Below are 16,951 nucleotides of genomic sequence, written 5' to 3'. Positions count from 1 at the left end.
AGCTTCAATAAGAATATGCAGGATGTTTTGTAGGCGTAAAGTGCAGTTTTATGTGTTGTTCAGCTGATTTTGTCTAATCTTCTGTAAGTAAGTACTGGATTTATCTTGGTAAAACTCTCAGAGTTTAAGTTAAGTACGTTTAATTTCAGTAAAGAACTTGTTTCTTCTGTCTTTGTTCAGACGGCAGTGTAATAGGACGTATTGCTCTGTCTGCCTCTGACTGGCACTGTCAGTTTTCTCTGGGTTACCAGGTTTGTCAGCGTCCTCCAGTCTCAATGGGCAGATTGTGGTCACTCAGTGTGTATTTAGTTAATGTCTTTCTCAGTTTCTCTTTCTCTCTCTCTGCTTAGCTGTGTGCTGTGGTGATGGGAGGGCATTGGTGGGCTTGTTGAATGAACTCTGTGGTTGTGCTGACAAATCAATGATAAAGAGTAATGACATCAACAATGTATTGTACCTCCTTGTGCTTTCATTGACTCACCCCCCGCCCCCCCCCCTTCTCCCCTCTCACAGTCTATGCCACCTTAGGTCTTTGACTTCGCTTTGCACCATAAACTATGTTTCCATCTCTTTATGTTTGTCATTATATGTATCTTTTATCTCTGTCATTTGTTTCTCTCTATTGGTCTGTCTATTCTCTAACTCCCTCCCTCTCTCTCCCACTCTCTCTCCCACTCTCTCTCTCACTCTCTCTATTGATCCAGTCATAGTTTTCTCAGTCTTCACAGTACTGGGCCGCTCTAATCAATACAGATAATTGTCTGCTCTCTCCCGATGCCAAACATAGTCTCCCCTTCTCCCCTTCTCCCTCCCTTTTTATCAATGAACCCCTCACCCCTCCTCACCCGCCCCGCCCTCCCCTCCCCACCCTCCAGACGGGGATTCCCCCTCCCCTAATGACGGGAGATAACCTGCTTTCTTTACCGATTTTCTCCCACCCACCCTCCCCCCCACACACACATCCCTTCCTCGCCCGCTACCTCCCTTTCCTCCCTCGTTCATCGATTACCGTGAGAGCCAGGGCCCGGCCCGCCCGCCCTACAGATGTAAACACACACAGCGCTCGTGTTGTGGTTTAGTTGCTGTTCGACCGCTCCTCGTGTGCGGGCATTTTGGTTAATCATTGGGATCCAGTGATTTTTGCTTGGTTACCGTGGCTTCCATGATGACTCGGACTTAGGATCATCAGGAGGATGATGTTATACGTTCGCCATCTGGCCTGTGACCTGTCATCGTCAGATTATCATCACTCCTCGCTGTCATTTATGAAATCAAGACAAACTTACTTGACCGATAGGAGGCTCCAATCCATATTCTGGTTGATCCATTTTATTTAGATATCCAGCTGTTTAGATATTGCCTTTAACAGAGCAAGTTAATTTTATTGCTATAGGCCAAAATCCCAAATGTGTCAGAGAGGCCTTAATGATCTGTTCAACTTCTATACTCACACTCTCAATCTTGATGAGGAGTCAGGACTAAAAAGGGATAAATCGCTCTTACATATGCAAAACATTCACACAAAGTAGACAGAAGTAGCAGTGGTAGAAATCTCAGTATGGTGAAACAGAATGATAATATCAAGTAAATAACATATCAAGTAAATATTAAGTGTTCTAAAGTTAAAGGAAATGTAAAAGTGTTTGGAGTGGAGAGACTGGAGTGAACAAGCGAAAGTCCACAGTTGCACCCAGTGCAGCATTCATATTCTGTCTCTACATATGAAATCCTGTGTGTTTAATAATGCATCCACTCATCCAGCCAACAAGGCAGGTTATAGGCCTGCAGGTTATTGTAGTTTGTGTGTGTGCTAGTGTGTGCTAGTGTGTGCCTGCGTGCGTGCACATGGATGTGTGTACATCTATTCTTCTATGAATCAGACGTATAACATCCAGCACTAGTCTCTGATGTATACTCTATCACTGAACTCAATCTGGAGCTGTGCGTAAACCACACAAGCAATATCAATGACAATATATATACAGTATATGTATCCAATGTTTACACAAATATCTCATATCCACTCACATCTGCTGTAGCTGATAGCCGAGGCAATGCCGTGTTTCTGTTTGGTCTTTTCCACAAGAGGAGTAAGTGAGATGGAGTTGGAAACGGGTAGAAACAGTTTCAATCATGATGTAGGTCGAAATAAAATGATTTGTTGTAATATGGGAAAACAGAAGATAGCGAGAGCAAATCATTTGTATTTGAATTGTAAGAGTGTATTGGAGTTTTATGAATATGTTTGTGCATCAGTGAGTGTGTTATCTGTATGATTGCATGTGAATGTGTTTTTTTTGTGTTTGTTTATGAGCAGGCCAGCATGTGTGCACGCATGTGTACATCAGAGACTTTGAGAGAGTCTGGAGGCTAGGCTCAGGTTTACACGTGTGTGATCAGACTAAGCAGGGCTTAAAACGGCCAGCAGCGGGATGGAAGAGAGAAAAGACAAGTGGAGGGGGATATAGCAAAAGGGGTATATTGTCCTGGAGGAGGTTTGGGTGGGGTGGGGGATTGGGGTCGGATGGGAGACAGCAGGGATCCTCTTCTCCCCTTGGGAGTTGAACCTACAACCCCCTAACCTTCCTCTAGCCCTCTGGTCATGGACTTGAACCCTGTAACCCCTTGATGGACAATCTGTTCCTCTCCCCAGCCTCACTGCAGCGCTGTGCATGCGCTTAGCGGATAAATAGGCGGTGTGTGTGTGTGTGTGTGTGTGTGTGCATGGACACTTCCATGTATGAGTCAAGTGTTTGGTCAGTTGGCTTTGACGTTGGGTCTTGCCCCCTTTTCATTTAATGCTTGTCAAACAGAAAAGAAGCCTGAAGCTGGGTGATTTGTTATTTTAACTCCCTGATTTTCGTCCATGCTTTGTGGAGAGTTTTACACTCTAAACCAGTGTGAGAATTTTTACTTTTGATTTAATCTTACTTTGAAATAGTTAAACGTAGCATGTAGTGAGATCCACATGGGCTCTTTCTGTCTCTCAGCGGATCCCAGCTCTCCTCATGTCCCTCTAACAAGGAGAGAAGCAGAGGGGTTTATGCATGCTCGGACCCGACTCATTCTTCACCTGTCAACAAAATCATTCTCACCTCGGAAAAATATGAAGATACATTAGGGAGGAGGACAGAAGGGGGAGGGGGGAGTTAGTGAGAAAGAAAACGAGATGGAAAGATGAGGAAGAAAGAAAGAGGACGGGGCTGATATATTCCTCCTGGCTATTTTTTTTTTGCTCTCCTTTATTTCTCTATTTCTTCCCTTGTTTGTGTTTGTGGGCTCTGCTTATCAGATCCCAGCTCCATTCAGGGCGTCAGTCAAGGGAAGAAGCCAGACGCCTCCATCTCTCTTTCATTCAACCTCTCTGTCTCTCTTTCTCTCTTGCTTTCTCGTGCTCTCCCTCTCCTAACCTTTGAGAATAAGAGCCTTGAATTTGAATTTCAGAGCGAGCTAGCAAGCAAGAGGAGGGTTTGGAGGGAGGAGTGGGGTGGTGGGGGGGGTGGAGGTTAGCAGGAGAGGGGAGGGGAGGCCGGTGGTGGTGGTGGTGGGGGTTGTTGGAGCTGCGGTCGTTGAGAAAGGGCCTGCTCAGCGCGTCCCCCGGCCTCCCCCCTCAGAGGGGCCCCGATCGATACAAACTCGGAGCAATAAAGCTTTCCCCCTGTCATCTCTGCAGAATACAAAGCAGAATAGAGAGAGGGAGAGAGAAAGAGAGGGAGAGAGAGAAAGAGAGAGAGAGAGAGAGGTGAAAAGCTGTTCCGCTAGCCAGACCAATTTCCTAACCCCCCCTCCTCCTTCTCGCTTGCTTCACCACCATCTCCCCAACACACCATCACCATCACCACCACCTCTATCACCCCCTTTCTTACCTCCTTCTTTTTATCTATCGCTCTTTCACCTCTTTCCCCAAATGCAAGATATATCCCCCTGGCTGTGTCGCTGAACAGCTATCTCTCCATAATAAATACAGCATGAATAAAATATACAATAGATTCCCAGTTTCCCCCCCAACTATGTGAAAAGGTAGAAAGGGGGCAAATGAGGGAGGAAAAGTGGCAAAAGGGAGAAAGAAGTCGAACAGGCAGGGAGTAGAATGGATGGAAAACAGGAAGGAAAGGAAAGATAGTTGTAGAGCTGGGGATAAAGTGTGTGTGTGTGTGTGTGTGTGTGTGTGTACAGGGGGGAGAATAGGGATAAGGTAGAGAGAAGGAGGGAGGGTTGGGGGGGCGGGGGGTGGCGGGGCGAGAGGGATTGCACCCAGAAAGATGGATGTAGCCATACAGGTAGGAGGCGGAGGAATATTGATGAGGGGGAGGAGGAGGAGGAGGAAGAGGAGGGGGTTAGGTAGAGGAAGAGGCAATATTGTGGGTGAGGGAGCGAGCAAAAGAGAGAGACAGAGAAAAGAGAGAGAGGTGAGGGGGTCAAACAGCAATCCCTCGAATTGAGAGCCAATTACTGTAATTGTAATCTGGATTCAAAGCATAGACGCAGCAGTGACAGGCTCACACAGGCAGCCACGGACACACACATGCACACACGGCACAGACAAAAGACAACGTGAGGGTGTGTGTGTGTGTTTCTCTATATCTCTACATGCTGTGTTGATTGTTCTGTGACGTGCATGCATTTTGTGTGCATGTGTGTGTGTGTGTGTGTGTGTGTGTGTGTGTGTGTGTGTCCATCCCTGTGTCCATTCTTCTCCACTGAATGGCAGTGCAGGAGTCAGCCTGCCAATCAACTATTGTACTCTTGTCAATTTAATAATATTTCTGAGCGCTGACCTCCACAGCGCTATAGCCATTGCTTTATGTGCGTGTGTGTCTGTGTGTGTGTGTGTTTTCGTGTGTGAGCTTGAGTGTGTTCCTATATATTTCTCTGTCTCTCCCTCTTTCACCTCAGTCTAACCCCCACCCCACCCCTCCTATTCTATCTCCCTCCCTGGTCCCTGTCTCTCATTCTCTCCTTTATTAGAAGAAGATAGTGCAAATCCTTCATCTCTTCTCCACTAATTCTCTCCGTTATTGTCCCTCCGTTCGGCCCTCCATCTCTCTGCACTCCTTCACTTGTGTCCTCCTTTCTTTTCTAGTCGTGATCTATATTGCTTGTTTTTTTTTCTTTTTTCTTTTTTTTTTTACCATGCCCCGGCCTCTTTCCTGTCCTTTCCTGTTATGCTTTTGCTTTTTCTCATTCTTTCTTTCACTCTATCACTTCACTAGGATGTCACATCCCTATTTTTCCTGTTCTCTTTTCTCCCTAAGACCTCATCCTTCCATCACCTTATCTCAACCACCTCACTCTCACCCTCTCTCCCCTTCTCTCCTTCTCTCTATCTATCTGTCTCTGTCCCTTTCTTCCCCTCTGATGTCCCTTTTCCAGGCCAACTCCTCCTGTCTCACTTTCAACATTGTCCCTTTTTGCTTTTTCATCATCATAGGCTCATTTTGTCAACTCTATGTCCCCCTCTCATTCCTCACCCTCCCTCCTTCCATCCTTCCCTCCTTCCTCATCCCTCTCTCCCTCCCTCCACCCTCTTCGTTCCCTGGGGAGGTCAGTAATAATGGTAGTGATGGAGTGAGAGAGGGAGGTGCGATTATTGTCTTGTCGGGAGTCAGAGGAATCGATCGGCCCAGAAATATGAGGCGCGAGAAAGAGCTGCTGTGTCAGATACAATAACCACCCGCTCCCGGGGGCTTACACACAAACACACACACACATATTTAGACGCATATACACGCACAACATACAGACATATACTCGTATTCAACACAAACATACACATTTATTTGGTTCGACACAAGTGCAGACACTGACACGCGCGCAGGCTCGTACCATCTTTCTTTTTCATTAACGCAATGCACACACATTCCTCTTCTTCTGTGGTGGAGGAGAGTGGTGAGGCAGCCCAATCATCTACATGCTTTGATCTGAGATAAAGCATAGAAGTAGATCTGTTCTGATCATTCTTCATGCACAGATAAAGGGCAAGGCAAGGAAAATCGCTCACACACCTTTCACTCACGTAGCTATAAACAGACATAAACACACACAAACACGCGCACGCCACACACACGCTCACACTGAGACCTTTCACTGCTGTTGCCTGGCAACGTGGCCGAATGTCCAATCCGGGCAGAGAACAGTGGCCAGTGATGTCACAGCTGCTGCTGACCAGCAGGTCTGAGAGAGAAAGAGAGACAGCGGAGGAAAGGAGAAAGTTTGAATGAGAGAAAGAAAAGGGGAAGGTCGCATGAAAAAAAAAAAAGACTGAGGTGATGATGAGAGGGTTTGAAGGAAAAGAGGCAGAGCAGGCCAAGAACAGGCTGAGGTGAAAGATGTGATGGGTGGGCTGCAAAAAAGACAGCAGTTCCCGTAACTGAAGTATCCTCCATTTATCTGTTTTTTAATGTGGAAAATATGAAGGCTAATCCAACACCACAGCCTGCTTTGTCAGTGTATTTGAAAAGTTTAGTCTAAAGTGGCATCGTTGCTTCTCAAGCCAGTGATGAAGGCCACTAGTCCCCCCTGGTAGACCTCCACTCTGCTCTTCTGCCAGGAGATGAGGACGAAGATGAGGGGGTTGAGAGGAGTGAAGAGAAAGACTTGAGCTTCAACCTTGGTAGGGCCATGGGAGAGAGCGGTGTCTGTCTAGACAAGCTCGGCTCCCTATGGGGTGTCGAGATGATGTAGAGAGGAGGGGAATGGTGTGAGAGAGGGATGGCGGGGTGGAAGGACCAGAGGAAGAGGAACGATAGAAAGGTATTTGGACAGGAGAGGAATAGGTGTTGTAAAGGTGTAGGAGGCATGTGCCTGTGAGATGGCGCTGGTCCCATGGTAGCCAACAGTGTGTGTGTGTGTTTTAGCCCCTGCTGCTTCTTATACAGAACCTCAACCTCTCTAGTCCCCACACTGCTAGACCCACTGTTTATAATCCTGCAACTCCTCATGGGGCTACACCTGCACACACACACACACACACACACACCTATACACTAGACTGGATTTTAAATCTCTCACCTTGTAGAATAGAGTCTTGCAGTCAGACTGTGTATAGGACTTGGTGGGTCCATCACTGAGCCATGCTCTGTCCCCCCTATAAGAAGAGGAATATGATGGATTATATGAATTAGAGCCAGTGTGTGCTCCAGGCCTGAGGCTGCACTAGATATAGGAGGGCCGAGCCATAGAGGGATACTGAACGGGTTTGGAGACCTCAGAATTGTCCCTGCAATGACCCATTATACACACATTCTCCATCCCTCCATCCTCCTCCCACTGTCGTCACCCAAAGTTAACATCCTATTTCCAATCCTTTTATTCCTGTCTGTTTCTCACCTTCGTTCCCTTCACTCTTTCACTTCTTCTTCACTCCTTTTCTTTACCTTTTTTACTATTCCTCTGTTCCTCTTTTTATCTATCTTAGTAACCCCCATACCCTAACCCTCCCTTCCTCCATCCCTCCCTGCCTCTCCCTCTCCCTCTCACTCTGACAGTGGAGTGATTGATGGCGCTCTAGAGGCTTCAGCCTTCCCCCATCGTCCTCCCTGGGGTCCCACTATCAGATTGTGTGTGTGTGTGTGTGTGTGTGTGTGTGTGTGTGTGTGTGTGTGTGTGTGTGTGCGCGTGTTGTTATGTGTCTTATGAACATACATAACTTTCAGTTGTGACCAAAACGCAATCAGTGTAAATATATCTGATAATTCTCCAAACAAAATAATATACATTATACTTATTTATGTTTTTTTATGTATTCTTTTTCTTACAAATTAATCACAGCTCACATGCAGTATGTGTTAATATGTCATCTTCAATATAGACCATTTGCCCTTGGCCCAATATACTCTAAATGGCAGCGCTGGAGTGTCTAGGTCTGGTCTCCATGGAAACCAAGGCTCAGACCTCCTTGGGGCAGGAAGGCCCCCCATGGCCATGAACTGTACTATACACACACAAACACATAGAGCACGCTTAGATTTACTGGCCACCCATTGGAAACAAATATGCACACAATCACACACACACACACACAGATACACTTTGATAGTTATGAGGGTAGATTGGGGTTTGAACAAAGGTCACGGCCAAAGCCAGGCTGCCCAGACGACCTCTGACCTGGAGTAACGCCTCCTCTCCACCCACAGTCTGTCACTGTCCTTAGACAGGTCCGGCCAATCGGTTTACAAATACACACACCAACAAACACTTTTTTGCTCTCTGCTGATTACATGCAGGTAGACAAACTGCAAATCTGCTCTTCATGCTTTGATGAAGGCCAAAAGGCTCAGACATTATAATGTAAATAATTTGTCCAAATAATTGGAATGAAATTGGAAGATTCGTCTCAGGTCTAAAATGCGTTTGGTCTGCAGCCTTCACTTTCAAGTGTTGAACCGGGATATTAATTGATTGTTTGATTAACACCACGGCAACGAAGAAACTGAGGAAATAAATTAAGCTACGGCTGTAATGATTATTTCCATTGTTGAATAATCTGCCCATTATGTCTCAATAAAATGAAAAAATCAATCAATGACTTTTTTGAATTGTCAGTTGTGAAAAATGCACAGTGGTATCCTCAAATTCTTTGTTTTATCCAATCATCAGGCCAAACACTTTTAGTTTATGTGACAAATAAAAGCAGCAAATCCTCACAAATCAGAGAGTGTGTGGCATTTTTGCTAGAAAAATTACTGAAATAATTATCAATTATCAAAATAGTTGCTGATTAATTTTCTACACATCTGCTGTTGAATAATCTAGTAATACATTCAATTCAAAATCCAGCCTTTACCAAAAAATCCTCCAATTTTGAGCTTTGAGCAAACTCTGCACTCATCTCACCAAAGTTTCAATGCAGATCTGAACCTCATAGTATATATTTACATGTTATATATATATTAGAACAACAGCCTCTGTATGTATTTGATGTCTTACATGTAGGGCAGATGTTAAAAAGAGGCCCTTCAGCTGAAGTACCATATGCACTTCTTAGTGAGCGTCTATCCAGCAGTACATTGGGCTGCAGTAAATCACCACATAAAGTATTTATAAGGTTAAACTTGGGGACTCTGCTGCTGTTAGCTTTTGAATTAGTGAACTCGGACCACGGGAGAAGGAAGAGGAGGGAGAGGGGGGTGATCAGCGGCCTGCCTCCTCGCCTCTTGGAAGCAGGCCGCTGTTTTTTCACCATGATTAGAGAATCAAGAGTGCCACCTTGTGGTTACCTCAGCCTACTGTCGGAGCAGCCACACACTGTCCACACTTTCACTGTTTAAAAAATCTAGGCAGTATTTTTGCTGAAACATGCTTTTCCTCCTCCTTGAGAACATTTCCCACTTGATATGTTCACTTTTTCAGTAGGTTTTTAGTCTGTTAATCCATGTGGGCGGCACTGATAATGGCTCATATCTGCAATGTTCCACTTTCATGCCACATCTACCCGTCACATGTTAAGATTCATGGTGTGGGTTTCTGTGGTGTGTCACTATATGCAGCCCTCAGTGTGGGGTGGTCAGTGGTACAGTACGTACTAACTAACTTTTTCCTTCCGCGCGGGTTAGAGTGGAGCTGTGGCTGAGGATGTCTCACATCTTCTTTTGTTCATGTCGACCTCCCTTGACAGACCACCTCACACCCACAGATACACTTGCTATAGTAGCAACCCCGTCCTAAAACATCAACACAGATATGACCTAGGAGATAGGTTTGTGACTCATGGTTGACAAAATAGTCAAACAAGTCAGCTTTAAAATAGCTGAGAGTTGAGGAAAAAGTCCAAGCAGCTGAGTTTTAAAGAGGTTTTGAAGGCACACTGGGTCATATGCCATACCAATGTATCATTGCTGTTTTTCAGTTGCGTGTGTGAGTGAGCGTGTGTGTGAGTGGCTCTTTCCAGCCGCGCCATCACTTTCCGACGGCACCCGTCATCCCCCTCTTTTTCACCTTGTGTATCTCTTCGATCTCCTCGCTCACTCACTCTCTCCCACTCTCTAACCTCTTGCGTGTCCCCCTTTCTTTCTCTTTTTTTTTGTCTTGTATTTTTCTCTCCTCGGTGCAGGGTTCCTACTCTTTTGAGCTTTTGAGGCTTACTTCCTGTTGTGATGCAGGATGTGGGGAGGAGGTGGGGCTTAGGGGTGTGGACTGTCATGTGCGTGTGTGTGAGAGAGAGAGAGAGAGAGAGAGACAGAGAGAGAGTGATCCTCTCAACCATATGATTTAATACACTCCTCCTTTTTGGTTAGAGAGAAACAGAGAGAGGGAGAGTGAGCGTTTTTCTTTACGTAGCGCGCACACATACTCTCACCCAGACACAGATATGACCAAGACAGCAGCATTTGCAGCAAAGGACTTCTCCAGTATGTGGTTGCCAGGTGAGTGACTGTCTGTGCAGCCTTCTTTCTTCTGGCCTTCATTTACCAACACCAATTAAGCTTTGCGTGAGGGAGAGAGGGCACTGTTTGTGTGTGTGTGTGTGTGTGTGTGTGTGTGTGTGTGTGTGTCTGTATGCGTGTGTGTGAGAAAGTACTGAGCTACACTGTTGATTAATGCCACTGGGTCTAACAAGTTCAGCTAATTAGAGAACATCAAAGAGCGAGAGGTGGTACGAAGAGAAAGATATGGATGGATGGATGGATGAAGGGCTGGAGGGATGGATGGATGGATGGATGGACGCCAGGCAGAGGGAAAGGTCAGACACCTCGCTAGCCCATAGCATGCCTCTGTGTGTGTGTGTGTGTGTGTGTGTGTGTGTGTGTGTGTGTGTGTGTGTGTGTGTTTATGCTGAGTATTGAATCTGAGAAAAGCTTAAGGAAGAAACAGTAAAGTATCTTTTTTAAATGTCTTTTGAATCATTGGTTGCAGCTCACTACTATTTTTCTATATTGTGATTATTTTACATCTGTCATCACAAATGCTTTTTTCTTCTCACGGCCAAGCGCTGTGGCACTGTTACATTTGTGTCATAAATGCTTTTATCTTATGGGGTGTTCTTTTTCCATTCAGCTTTGAAACCGGTGTTTCAAACTTTCTGTTTGCGAGTGTGTGTGTGTGTGCACTGGTGCATGTTGGAGATGTGTGTCTGTGTCTGTTGGGGGGGGTGGGGGGAGTTCTCGCTGATTATTTCTTTTTAATTTGAAGTTTCTGTCAATTAATTAAAAGACACTTTTAAAACACTTGTAAGATACATGTTAAAGACAGAAAATAAAAAAAAGGAAATGCTTAAAATAATTCTGAGTAGTTCTGAGTGTTTAAAAAAAATAAGACATTAAAATAAAGCAGAACAAAATTTGACACTTTCACCAGGCCTTGTTTTGGTAGTCAGGTTCTGGCAGTGAGAAGTGTAGCAGACACAGTCTCAGTTGACCGATAAGGAGTCTCAGAGAATATAAAAGTTATTCATGGGTTAAAAATCACAGGAGTTTCTTAAGCTGACGTGGTCACTGCTGTGAAACTTTGAACCTAACACGCATCCTGAAAATCAAAAAATAACAATACGCTCTTTTAGATGTGTGTGCATAAAAAATTGAGATGAATATTTTATTATCATTGCATGTTAAACACAACAAAAGTTGGTTTGGCAGCATATAAAAAATAAGAGAAATGTAAACACTGACACTTATGACTGTACGTGTGATAGTTCAGACCTTTAATGCAGAGAAGTTCTGAGAAAAATTTGAATAATTAATTTTTCTAAGTTAAAAATGAGGAGACATTTTGTACAATTAATTCCACGTGTTGCTATCTGAGTCATATTAAACTTGATTGAGCAGTTCAGCAGATTTGCAAATTTAAGTTGAATAAAAAGAGAATGAATGGTGACTGTTAAGCTTTTATTTGGCAGTGGTATTTCCTCAAATTGATTTCAAGTAAAGCTTAATATTCTCAGCATGCTTCCATTTATCATCTTATTCATCTGCATCAATTCAATGAGTAAAGAAACGTTTCTTTACTCTGAAAAATTAACATACAGCACCGGTCAAAAGTTTGGACACACTAACTGTTGACTGTTACTGTACGAACTGTTTCTCTGTTTCTCACTGACATCGTCACAGTTTTTAAAAAATGACTTTACTCACTAACTGTAATATCTGTTTATGTCCAAGCAGCATAACAGTGGTACTTGTGAGTGTTTTAAGTAACGTATACTGTATCTTGCATATTGAATGATTGTTTAGTTTTTTTCTTTGTTAAATGATAGTGGAGAAAAATCTTTAAAATCACATCGACAAACAACACGGACTGTAATGACATGTCACTGCTTTGGTGGTCAACCTGCTGCTGTGACAGCTCAAATTTTCCATCAACTCCTTACTGTATTGTACTGTACTGAATTTCCTCTTCAAATCTGTGTGTGACTCTTAAATTCTGCATATTTATCCTAAAACAATTTTTGGTCACTTTAATTTTACTTTTTAAAATGTATTCTCAAATTTAGACTTCAACTTGTTATTCATTCTGGTGCGGATGTGCGTCCATTGACGCTCCATTTTCAATGGAAATGTTTATCATCATATTTGACACCCCTCAAGGCCGCTTGTTTTAAAAAAAAATCGGTAGTTAGTTTGTATGATGACTCCAGTTCCCAGACACCCCCCTTGGTGCTGGGGTTGTGTCCTGAATCAGGAAGTGGGGTGAGGGGTGGTGGTGGGGGATTCGGGGTAGTTGCAGCAGAGTTTCATCTCAGCCAAAATACCCAGAGGAGAATAACAGAAACAGTCCAGACTGAGCACAGACACTGTTGTTCCTTGTTCCTCTCTATTGCATCATTTATTCATGACACAGGATTATACAGCATAAAATTTGGTCTGTTTAAGATACACCAAGTGTGGTCTCGCTGGTATGTTTGTCTCACTGGGTCAAAAAGATAAAACCCTGGCTTTGCTCTAAGATTAATATACACTGTAATGGCTTAATGATGGACAGACTTGACATAGTATTTAAACTTGAAAAGAATGTTTCTTAATACTTCTGTAAATACAATATATATGGCGTAACCATGTAAAAAGACAAGCAAAGAGTCACTATTAGGAGATGCAGCCTCTTAGTCTCATCTACACTAACACTGTACACATATTTCAACATGTTACTCTGCTCTGAGTCAAGTGAAATTAGCGAGCTGTCTGTCTGCGTGTGCGGAAGGAGAGGGAGGTTTTAAAAGACAGAGTGTAAGAAAGAAAGAGAGAGTAAGAGAGAGAGAGAGAGAGAGCAGCCTAATATTAATAGCACCGCTGACAGTAAGTGTTGGGTTTAGCACTCTGCGTTCAACCCTGTACAAGGGGAAGTCGGGAGGGGAAGTGAGAAAGACACAGCATCTTGATATACTGTCCCACCACTGTATTACTGACCACATTATCCACCATGCTACTGTCTGTAGGCCATCTCCAACTATGAATCAATACACACCTTTGTCAGGTGTCCAGTGAGCGTGCAGCAAACTACAAGAAGCAGCACTCCCTCCATACAGGCAGAGCTTCATTACAGCAGTTTTATGATCTGGACAATTTTCTTATTTGATGGATTTGGCTTTAGTTTTGCACACTGCACACACACCAATGATTTGAGCACAAAATAGTCCAGTGTTATAGAAATGACTGTAGTACACTGCTGTATGTTACCTATCAGTGAGGGCTGTCCTGACTGGAAGACTTCCTTACATTTTGTTGCAAATTTAGCAGTTTCTCACGAGAAATTGAGCAACATTGGCAGTTACCGGATCCATTTGCACTCATGTTATATAATAATTTTGGAATAACCACAAATTGAGCCTTAGAATAGATTAACTAGATTTGCATCCACATTTTCGGGTGACTGATTTAGCTTTTTGCAGAAGTCCGTTTATTTAAGGGAAATCCTGTGGTCAGTGTGTGTCTGTACACATGCCTTGACCCTAAGTTATAACCGGTGTGGCAGCATAGTTGATCTTTTCGAGATGATCGCCACTTCCCCCTTCTCCTAAATATACAGCATGTGCCAAAGTCCACTGATCTCACATCTGTTTGACTGAAACGAATGTGTTTCTGCCGCTTGAACGTGTCTCTGATCAGGGAGTGGCTCATCATCTTTAAGTTCTTGTCTTCGTAATGATTGCAAAGAACTGAAGGTTTTGGGTTTTTAAAACTGGCATCAAGTCAGTGATGGTCAGTGGAGTAAGTTTCTCATCTTCTCCATGTGTCACTGCTGCCCCCCAATGGTGAAAACTACACTTGACCACTTGCTTATCAGTGCTGGTCAACTGTGGAAAGACAGTCACATAAGGGTTTCCTCTGTAATAATATGTCACATAGGCCGTAACCTGATGACAAAATTACCATTCGCCTTACTGTCAGAGCTGTCTCATCTGCAACATGAGAAACAACAGGATGAAAAGAGGAGACAGAAAGGGGGAGAGGAGAGGGTGAAAAGGGAGAGAGAAAAAGGAGGAGGGAGACTGAGAGTTTATTATGCAGGTGGCAGATATAATTAGTTGGTCGTTGGGCAGATTTGCATTTTTCACAAAAGGGAAGTAGCTCTCTCTCTCTGTGTGTGTGTGTGTGTGTGTGTGTGTGTGTGTGTGTGTGTGTGTGTGTGTGTGTGTGTGCGCCTGTCAGGGAGAGAGAGAGCAAGAGAGAGAAAAAAAGGTTTCAAATGGACATAACAAAAAGTTCTACAGTTGGTGGTTTTAAAAAAAAAAGCTTATAGTGAAATAATACTTTTGGGTGTTTAACAAAGACAAACTTGTGCGCTCAAAAAAAAAAGTAACATGCACACAACCACACACATAACTCACCTCTAATCATCATTTACATCTTCTCTTCACTTTCTCACACCAACAAACCTAATTCCTTTTTTGATAAATAAGAGAGACTTAAATTTCTTGGGCCTCTCTATTAGATGCTGTTGCCATAGGGACTGTCCCAATACAGTATCAACCAGGAAGTGATGTGGTCTTATAATGAGTGACACACAACATGAGACATTTTCAGGCTCCCACGTAAACACCTTGTAAGTTAAATTTAGAACAAGCAAACACCTTAGGTCAACCTACTCTATGTTAAACCACTAATTGGAAAGAATGAATGAATGTGGGCTGAGTTGTGAATGATTGTTTGGTGTACAGTGTGTAGGCTCACTCTGTGACCTGAAAACACTCAACACTACCCTATCTAAGATCAACGCCCTGGCTATTCTCTTTCCCCTTTCGTCATAGAGATTCTGATCATCTGCTTCGCAAATCTCAATTATTCTGCTTCAGTCTGCTTTTTTTTTTTTTCTTTTTACTGTGACACAGATTTAAGAGTGAGACTGGCTGACAGTGCAGTGAATCTGTTTGTCTTCCTATTACAGATATCAGGATGTCAAAGCCAGTAGAGGTTGAGAAATTAGGGGCTGACTCACCATTGGACAGCACAGGTAAAATACACTTCTGCTGCCAGTAAATGAACACACATTCATATACTGCACATATAAAGTTTTACATACATAATAACAGCATATCGCAGTCATCTGCTTGTGGGTTTGTGCTCTATCACATGACCAATTTCTCACTTTTTCCTTTCCCTCCCACACAGATTCAGAGCGGAATGGACCTGAATCAAATCACCAGGTACATCTCACTCATGTGATTATTACGTTTGTTTCCCACCTCTTTCACCTACATAATCCAATAAGAAAGATAAACCTGACAGATGTTTACAGGGGCTGCAACCAACCATTACTTTTTCATTATCTATTAGATTAGCTATCTTTTTGTATTAATCTTGTGGTCAATGAGATGTCACAAAGGAGGGAAAAAACTATTTTCCAGTTACCAAAGTTACATGTTTGTTTTGTATTCCATAATCCAAAACTTTAAGATATTGAATGTACAAATTACACACAACAGAGGAGTGTTCTCACTTTTTGGACATTTGTCACTGGGTGAATATTTGAGTTGTAAATAAATAATATATAAATTGTGAGTTAGTTATGATTGAATTCATTATTAATTATTATGAGTTAATGGAGAAGCAGCGAGAAAGGGGTAGGAATTTACAATTATATACTTTTCCCTACTCCTTTTCAACCAGTGATATTCTTGTTTTGTTTGTTCTCTTTATCTTTTTATTCTCATGTTTGAAATAAATATATACACATTTAAAATTTGAGAAGCTGGAACTGGTGAATTCTTGGCATATTTGCTTTATTAATCTAAAAATTCATCAATTTTAAAGATTAATGGTCAACCAGCTAGTTGATTCATCAACAATAATAAGAGAAAATAAAATGTGTTATTTAAATTAATTTTGTCTGTTTCTCTTCCACAAGGCTCAGTCAATGAAAGTCAATCCCTTTCCCCTTTCACCAACCCTGAGCAAGGTGAGTGTGATTGATATCATTGCCTGTGCATGTCCGTGCTCATATCCGTGCGTACGTCTGGGCCCATGTTTGTGCATCTTTTGTGTTTTAACGGCACACAATACGTTTATTGACAGTATTAGCTTTGTGTTCATTTCTATGCATTGAATTACTCTTTTGTTGTGTTCAGAGCTGAGGTTCATAATGTGTCGACTCTTCATCCAGTTTTCAGTGTAAATAGATTCACCAAGAGTAGCGAGTGTAGTGGCACTTTGCCCTTTGCATTATGCATTTAGAACTAAAATAAATCTATAAGGCTACAAACTCACCAAAAGGTGAAATCTTCCTAATTTGCATGTGAGTGGAGATATGCAAATCAGTGAGCCTCCTGCTAGTCCAAACATGCCTGATTGTGGGAGAAAGTATCAAACCTTTGTGCAGAGAAAAGAGAGACCAGTGGTCACATTCCCTGAGAAACCTAGAGTCATGTTTCTTATGAGCTGATGACTGAAATTACACATAAAATTGGAATAATCAGCATTGTATAGTGTGATCGCATATAACCAGGTAAGCTTATAGTAGTTGTTTCTAATTGGCCTTTTTAACCAGCTTTAAGATTTCTGTTTTTATCTCTTTCTCTGTTAAC

General features: G+C 42.9%; 1 protein-coding gene across 1 annotated transcript in view; it reads left to right on the top strand.

Annotated features, from left to right (window-relative positions):
- Nucleotides 1–16,951, top strand: part of pou2f2a (POU class 2 homeobox 2a) — a 37,299-nt gene that overhangs the window by 13,926 nt on the left and 6,422 nt on the right. The window contains exons 2-4 of the mRNA XM_053326427.1: nt 15,316–15,381; nt 15,540–15,574; nt 16,276–16,326. Of these exons, the coding sequence (XP_053182402.1) occupies nt 15,316–15,381; nt 15,540–15,574; nt 16,276–16,326 (152 nt within the window). The remainder of the gene's footprint in view (nt 1–15,315; nt 15,382–15,539; nt 15,575–16,275; nt 16,327–16,951) is intronic.

Source organism: Scomber japonicus, chromosome 10 (assembly GCF_027409825.1).
Source record: "Scomber japonicus isolate fScoJap1 chromosome 10, fScoJap1.pri, whole genome shotgun sequence".
In the NCBI taxonomy this organism is placed as follows: Eukaryota; Metazoa; Chordata; class Actinopteri; order Scombriformes; family Scombridae; genus Scomber; species Scomber japonicus.
The sequence above is the reverse complement of the archived record's forward strand: the minus strand, read 5'-3'. Positions and strand labels throughout refer to the sequence as shown.